At 38.5% G+C, this 8923-nt stretch overlaps 1 protein-coding gene across 1 annotated transcript; it reads left to right on the plus strand.

Moving 5' to 3' along the window:
• Positions 1–743: 743 nt before the first annotated feature.
• On the plus strand, positions 744–4032 carry c18h1orf52 (chromosome 18 C1orf52 homolog). The gene is made up of 3 exons (XM_041217721.1): positions 744–1150; positions 1871–2075; positions 2822–4032. Exons 1-3 carry the CDS (start codon positions 869–871, stop codon positions 2977–2979), a joined length of 645 nt encoding a protein of 214 aa, XP_041073655.1. The 5' UTR covers positions 744–868; the 3' UTR covers positions 2980–4032.
• Positions 4033–8923: the final 4891 nt, after the last annotated feature.

Below are 8923 nucleotides of genomic sequence, written 5' to 3' on the forward strand. Positions count from 1 at the left end.
TCCACAAAGCTCTCAAAAGCATTTAATACACGCAGCAGCCATACCAAAAAAAAAAAGCGTCTCTGTTTTTTGAAAACCCAGCATTCAGATCTTCAGGGGAAGAGCTTGTCATAAAGAATCCTTACAAAAATGTGTTTTTTATGTTGTGTTTTGTATGAAATCAGGTCAGTTATTGTATTTTGTTTGATAATAACTGAATATATTTTATTTAAAGTGTGTAATGCATACAGTATAAACAAGTAATGAAAAAACACCAGTGTAACATTTATAGTTTAATACACTGAAGTTCTGTGGTAAAATAGAAGTTATTCAGAAACTTTCAGACAGGAGGACACAACCACTGATGTAGCAAACAACAATGTTATAATTATGAATACACATATTGCCACTCAGGTAAATGTGCTTAAATAAATATCACAATTTTGGCGGTAACATTACAAATGTCTGACCAAGCAGTTCTGCTTTGGTATGGCACCACTGTACTTGTGGAATTGGATAATCATTGCAATATTACAAACTAATAGTAGTGAACAATGGAACTGGGCGGGGTAAAATATGCAGTAAGCCCGTCAGAATTATTAGACAATAGACTCTGGTGCACATTCAAATATTTTGCATATGTTTAGTAAAAAATAAAAATAGTGTCGTGATGGTGGAATACTGCAAGAACCACTCAATGAAAAACGCGGTCTGAACACTTTTGATCCCACAGCCACACCGTCAAGAGGTTGGAGTTGATGCGTTCACGTGACCCGCGAGTCCTGTTTGTAATGAAAGCCTGGAAGTTGGAGTGATGTCGGTGTGAACTTATAGTTGTGCTACACCTTTTAAATAACAAGCGAAGCAGCGTCTGTCTGTTATTTTCAAAATGGCTGAGAAAAACCAGGACCCGCTGAGCTATTTTGCAGGCTATGGCAGCAGCTCTGAGTCAGAAAGCAGCGATTCTGATGAGGAAAGTAAGACTTCGGTTGGAAATAAGAACAGGAGTACCGCTGGAGGCACACAAGGGAATAAACCACCTGCAGGTGGATCTGCCGCTTTACCTAAACCGGACGAACTATTTAAATCTGTGTCCAAACCTTCCTTCTTGTATAATCCACTCAACAAACAAATAGACTGGGAACGACACACCGTGAAAGCACCGGAAGAAGTAAGGAATCTTTATGCCTAAATCGGCTGTATGCACTGTTGGTTATGTGTGGTGGTGCGCACAGTACGCACAAGAAGCAATCATAATTCAACGAAACCTTTTGTTTTAAGTCTAGACAGATTGATCATTTGAGTAGTCAAAGCATATATAAATTAAGTGCTTTGTGATTATGGTAATGAATAGAGCTGGTGACGAAAGTTGCTTCCAACCAATCGAGACATGGATGCCAGTGACGTATTATGTTTAAGATGGTGGATCATGCAGTAGTGTGAAATAATGAAGTTCGTATCATAGGGTTTTATTTAGTCAATTGAAATATAATAATGAGGTTCTGCTTTGCTGTGTAGCTCAAAATAGTTCTTTACTGTATTTACATTGCAGCTTTGAAATACAATAATACATACATATAACGAGGACTGAATTAACTTCATTCCTTTTTAAAAGTCATGCATAAAGGAATGTACAGATACAGTACTTTATGGGCGTGGCGCATATTTGTTTTATCCACAGAAGACCAAGATTTTTAATCTGCGGTCAGCATGACATCTTTACAAATCTTAAATAAAAAAACACCCTGAAACATAAAAAGCTTCTTGTAAATGTGTAATAGCCTCCACATACATGCATGTAATGACTTCTGCAGAAGAGTGAAGTTATACATTTGCACTGCACTCATTAAAAAAAAAAAGCTAATTGCTATTCTTCTATTTAAATGAACAGCCAGCAAAGGAATTTAAAGTATGGAAGACCAATGCTGTGCCCCCACCAGAGTCATACGCCACAGAACAGAAGAAAAGTGCGCCCCTAGGAATGGACATGGCGATCAAGTGGTCCAGCATGTACGAGGACAATGGGGATGATGCTCCGCAGCCTGCAGGGGAGCAGGCCCGGTTTCTGCCTCCAGATGAAGAGCCCTCTGAATCAGGTACTGTATCTGAAACAGTGCACACACACCATGCTGACATTTCTTTCTCCGTTCATAAAGTGATATAAAAAGCTTTGGTAAGCACCGCTCCTAAGCGTTCATTTGAATTAGTTGAACACGGTCTCAAGCAGTGATAATGAAGTGATCGACACAGTATAGCACGGCAGGGTGCGTGTTGTTGTGAGATAGCAGCGCACCTTGGGTGTGTTAATATCCCACATCAACACACACCCTGAAGTGGCATGTTGTGGTTATATAATGACTATGAGGTAATTTGAAATGACGAAAAAAATAAAACAAACAAAAATTGGTTTTAAGGGAGCATTACATCGCATAGCCCAGTGGTTGTCAAACTTTTTGGACTCTTGCCTGTGGTACTTGACGCCCTCCTGTACCCACCAGTCAGATGCACAGTGCCATCTAGAAACTTTGACATACCAGTAGGTTTCAGCAGTAAGGTTTGCTTTAGTTAAAAATATATATATATATATATATATATATATATATATATATATATATATATATATATATATATATATATATATATATATATATATATAGTTAAGATATGCAAAAATAAATAAATAAAATCCCTTAACATTTTGCGCCCCCTAGTTTGAGAACCACTGGCATAGCCTATTGAAATAAATAGGACGACGATCTTTTCCATGTGTGATCTCTTCAGTAGCTGTACTGTATATAAACACACATGTATTTGGTTATTGTTTTTGTTTTGTTTGTTCAAGATGATGAGGACAAAGATGAGCCTTCCTCTGCTAAGAAGCGGAAAGTGGAAACCTTTCAGCAGAAGGAGAAAAGGAAACGTGAAGCAGGGCAAGCCAGCACAGAGCAGAGCTTTGTAGAGGAGGAGAAAAGGGTTCTCCGACAAAGTTTTAATTCTTAGCGCTTGGAGCCCAACAGGACTTTAGCCTGAAAGCGTGGGCACGTATTGACCTGCCTGTGAAGCTAACTGCAGGCTTACATTTAATTTTGTAAGTGTTCTTACAGTATGTAGGTGAGAAACATACAAAGGACTGCATTGGCCTGCATGCTCTATTTGCAAACATTATTTCAAGACAAGCCTTTTTACTGTACGAACCTTTTGAAGTAAAAAAGTTGAACTTGTTTTTTTTAAATAAAGAGAAGGTTAATATAATATTGTTGATTACTGCATGACTGACCATGAAACAGGCACAACAAATACGTTGGGGGTTTGTATCAAGAAGTAGAGTTTGGTTCCTTTCAATTACTTCCAACTTAAAGGCGCTAACACAATAATTGCAATAAATCTTACCTAATATGAACCTTCCCTTCCTTGGTCTCACATTTCACTATTATGATACCTATTAGAAGTTATTTTTTTGTAGCCATTAACGAACAATAATTTGCTTGCTGCTTTTGTACATTTCTGTGGTGTGGTGAATGCAGACATTGAAAACATGAGACATACTGTAGGTGATTGGTTACTTAGATAGGTGCCTTTCACGTAGGAAAACGTGAAGCCTATCAAGTGATGAAAATTCACGCTAGCGAAATTCACAATATTTGAATTATTTTGTTAACTCTGCCCTTTTAGCAAAAGCACATCTGAGTGTAAGAAGTAATGAATGAATTGAAACACTACAGTGTTTCCATCTCCAAAACTGTACAGTGTGTGTGAGTTTTTCTGAATTTTGTAGCACAGAATACGAATGTACTGTATCATTAGAGGATTGCTCTCACTTTCAAGGTTGCATTTTTATTCTGGCTGTGGCTTTGTGTTTTTTTCCAGTTCAAACATGGTCATTGTTTCCTTATTTTTATATGCATTACATTGTTGAGTAATCAGTTGTATCACTAAATAACACATTTTATTTTTTTAACACAATAACACACGTTTTTTGGGGGGGGAATTCCCTGTCACATTTAATCAGATTCCCTGGCTGATGCCAAGTTTGCTCTTAATAAAAAAAAACTTTAAAAAAACTAGCGAAAACAAGACAATACAATTATTCAACTGTTCCCACCTGTATCTCAGTTGCTTTTTGGTTGTATAATATTGCTGTTTTGTGAGGTTAGAAATAATTGGTTTTGAATCAGTGTTGTACTTTTAATGAGCAAAGCAAATTCTGCGTATCTATATCAACAACCACAGACAGGGCTGTCCTCTGACTGATCCACAAAATGGTCAGATGTGTTTATTTTCTCAATGGTGACAGGTAGCATATTTACTTTGTAATTTATTTACAAACCAATAACTCCAGGATTTTACATCATACATGTATAATATAATGATATCACTCCCAGAAAGCCAGAATGACACCTTGAAATGTTTGCGCTCCCTTGTGACTGTCTGGCTATTGGGTGAGATTGTTTATATCATTGTTTTTTCTTTACAGTACCAAATACATGCAGCATATGTATAGTGTTTCTCTAAGTGCAAGTAGCTGAAGTGTTTTTATATTATATAGTCATTAGGTTTCTGTGTCATGAACAGCAGTGCAACACCATGGTTATTCAGCAATCCTTGCATTCGTTCTCTGACTGCTCAGCTAACATGGAGTTATACAAATTCAATATTCCATTTCCTTCATTTAATATTGCATGCACTGTTTTAGTACATAGTTCTTCAGCTTTAGCTGTAACATTGCTTATTAAATGTGTTACCACTGACTTATGACTCAATAAACCACGTTAAAATAAATATTGTCTTTAATTACTTTAGTCAGCCATGCATATTTTTTTTATATTTTATTTTTGTTTAATATTATAGGCATTATGGGGCAAGTTCAGCATAAATAAGGAGGTTTTGGTCTCAGTTCACCTCCTCCTCCATGGCACAAGGCAACCCCGGCTCAGCGGAGGAAGCTGGTAGTCAATGAGGTGCAAAAGCAGGAGGAGAGGATCAAGTGTGTAAAGGCTGTTTCCAGGCCAAGCAGGGAGAATGGATGAGATGGGAAAGTGTGGAACAACGCAAGATCAGCTGGCAAGATCTATGGACAATGGAACACAGTAGGATCAGTTTCCTTATCAGATCAGCAATGATGTTCTCCCATCACCACGGAACCTAAACCTTTGGGTGGGTGAGGATCCCTCATGTCCTTTGTGTTCATTACCTGCAACATTAAGGCACATTTTGACAGGATGTAAGGTGGGTCTTAGCCAAGGACGGTTCACTTGGTGCCATGACCAGGTGCTGCGATGTTTGGCCTTAGCATTAGAAGACAAGCGTAACCTGACCAATAAGTTGCCACCAGTTCCATCAAAGCATTACACACAAAAGACAATATTCCTTCATCCAGGAGAGCAACCACCAAGAACAGGTGTTAAAATCAAGCCTCGCTCAGGACAACTGGAAGCTGCTAGAGACTGGAAGATGCTGGCAGATGATGGTCAACAGCTTATTTTTCCACCTGAGATTGCCACAACTAACCTTCGTCCAGACATTGTCTTGTGGTCTGGTTCAGCACGCCTTGTTCATCTGGTAGAGTCAACAGTGCCATGGGAAGATGCTGTGGATGAGGCATATGAGCGGAAGAAACTTCGATATGCTCAACTAGCTGCTGAAGCGGAACAGCGAGGGTGGAGAGTCCGAATTTACCCAGTGGAGGTGAGTTGTCGAGGATTTGTGGCACACTCTATAACCCGGTTTCTCAGAGACGTCGGGTTCAGTGGCCAAAAGTTTCGTTGCACAGTGAAGAACTTATCTGAAGCAGCAGAAAGGAGAAGCAACTGGCTGTGGTTGAGACGGAATGATTCTGGATGGGGATTTCAAGCACAATAGAAAGAAAGCAACACTGATGTACAAGCTGGGCTGAGCTGAGTGGGGGATAGAGGGGGGTGATGCTGGGACGCCAGAATCACTGTTGAGCCCTCTTGAGGTGTCGTGGGCTAGTCAACGAAACACAGAGGATGGAAGGTGCCCACTTGAAGACCCCAGAGATCTACCCTACTTAGCTCAATCCAGACGGTTGTCATGCTGATGCGCTGGGGAGACCGCACTGTGGTTGATCCCCAGAGCCTGCATCGCAGCCGTTGTGTGTGCTGATGTGCTGGGGAGGAAAAATTAGTTGATCCCTGGAGCCAGCATTACACTTCAGCAATCAACACCAGACAGAAGGATATCTACATCATCAGATGGAAAACAATGCAGATGGATCACATTAGTTTACTGCAAAGCTATGTCTTAGTTGGTGCTTATCTTGGCGAGAGCTGAGTTCAAATCAGCATGAAGTTCAACATCTACTCTCATGTAATGGAAATCTAGAAAACGATGATAGAAATGGAGCTCACTTATTAAAGAGGACAATTTAGGTTAACCACAGGTATATTTTTTAAAGCACTAGCTGTATTTATAATGAATTACACTAGGTGGTGCTGGAGATCCTTTTGAAGACCATTTCACTGACATGGTACATAGGCACGGAGTGACAAATTGAGCTGTGTGTCTTTATCTTTAAATGGCCGTCAAGGATTAGTAACACATTTTTCACGTTTCCCTCTTTTGAACTTATAATCTAAATGTAGTGTTCATGAAGCAATGTTCCATTTGCTTAGGGCACTGCTGCTCTTGCATCAGAGATTCAACAAGCTTCATGTTATATTCATTGTGTCTCTGAACTGGGGGGAGTATTGTACAGTTAGACGTTTTTGCTGATAAAGCTATAGATCCCCATGGTTCAGAGAGCCTAAGGGTGTGTAAAGTGAGTTTAAGATGTATCCTTGTAAGGGTGAAATGTATATGTGTTTTAAACAAGGTCTATACATTTAGACTAGGATTGTACAGGTATTGTCAACTATCTGTATTTCTGTACACAAACATACTCAGTAACTGATCCTGCATGGAAGCTGTAATCCTTAACTGACAACAATTAAACTGGGTTTAGCATACACAAAATCAAAAGGACAAAAGGGCAGGGTGACATTTGCAGTAATGATGGTGGAGGAATGTGGAGAATCCCATGGCTTTCAATCTTATTTGTCACTGAAAGATCAATCATGGAGGCCTACCACATTTTACCAAAGCCAAAACCCCATTACAAACACCTACTTCTTGTATTGGCAGAGAAAACCCAATAGACTTTTTGCTTTTGGGGGAAAAAATAAACTTTTATTCTTGTAAGTTATGGATGAGTAATATAAAGCTTGGAAGAGTGAATGTTCTCTAAAACAAATAATTTCAAGTTCTTTATTCCAATTGTTTGCTTTAAAGAGCTGTATCTTTTTCTTGGGGACAATAACAAAACACAAATGTAATTTTGGGAAATAACCAAGGTTGCCTAGGCTATTTCCTAGTATAAACTTTTATATTTTAAATCATAGGCTAAAAGACAGTGTTCCATGTTGCATATGCTACCGCAGAACTACATTGTGTACATCCATCTGTTGATTGTTGGAGGATGCAAGTGGAATCTTGTAGAACGATGCATACTGCTTTGTAGAATTAGCACGTTGTATCCCCAGCTCTATACTGAGCAGTACAGTCTGTCAAAGCCAGTTCAAGGGGCTGCTTTGTACCTGATCCAAAACAACGTGTCTGAATGGTCTTTATCATCTTTCTCTAAATCAAACTAAGTTCAGGTGTGGGTGACTGGGTTGATTGCTGGATCTTTTAAAAGTGTGCATAATAGCTTAAACTTTAGACTTTTTTAAATGATACTATGATCATCTACATTTGCTAACACTGAATTTCTTATCTGTTTAATATCATATTGTGATGAAAGATACATAAGTGATCACCACTGGTGTAAATAACTAAAAGTTTGTAAAGAATATATAAGAAAACAAAAGGTCTGTTTTTGAAGTGAAAAGCAGTATACTATTTAAGCATGTGGAAAAAGAAACACCACCGTGGAATTATATTTTAGTGTAAAGTTTATTTTCTTTCAGAAAACAAATTGGTGCACCAGAGCCCCAAAGACCCTTGATATTTTCTTTCTTTCTTCTTTTTTTGAGTTTTGTTATCCTCATTGCAGTATGAAATGGATTGTTGTTGAATAGGACAGAAGCTAGATCTTGTATTCCCACACCCTCCCAACCCGCCACATCTGTGCCTATTAAGCAGTATTGACAGGCAGGGCTTGAAAGAACACTAGGCTGTGTTTCAGGGTCTCTCAGCTGGACACATGCAAAGGATTAATTGATTTGAAAAATATAGTACTTAAAAAAACTAGAAGGTGCTTTATGACTTCATCCTGCATTAAGTAATAATGTTAGATAAACATTGTTGGCACTTTATTTTACACAACACAAATTGCTGAGCATGTTTACCAAGTTATTAAAGACCAACAGGGTTTTTTTAAAAAAAAAAATAAAGTACTGCAAGTTGAAAGCTAATAATATAATGCCACGGACCCTTTCCAATAGAAGCTATTGGCTTTGCAGCGGCTGTAAAATAATTCTGTGTGAATTAGAAACAAAGGCTTCTCTGTGAAGATGAATACATTTGAAAGTATCTGCATATTAAAAGTAATCTCCGGACAGCCTCGTATTGTCTTATCTAACTCAGTTGAGTGTATCCATTACCTTTTCCGTGTGGTCTTCATTTTCTTGCAGGCACAATGAAGAATGACTATGAGTTTGTGGGTTGACGTTTCCTTTTAATTGACTGTCACATATATTTGAAGTCCCATATCATATGCCATTGCAGTGATTGTGCCCGGGGCAGTCCAGACTGACTCCTGAGTCATATACAGCAAGGCTCTATAGAGGCTGGGAAACCTACAGTTTTCAGAAGAAGATAGAATGATGATGTGCGTGCGTGTTAACATGAAATATACCCAAAAAAGCACAAATTAGTTAAAGCAGTATAACAACTTCAAAGTACCAGTAGTTCTTTATGTTTTTATCTTTGAAAATATTTCTTCATA

Source organism: Polyodon spathula, chromosome 18 (genome assembly GCF_017654505.1).
Source record: "Polyodon spathula isolate WHYD16114869_AA chromosome 18, ASM1765450v1, whole genome shotgun sequence".
NCBI classification, from domain to species: Eukaryota; Metazoa; Chordata; class Actinopteri; order Acipenseriformes; family Polyodontidae; genus Polyodon; species Polyodon spathula.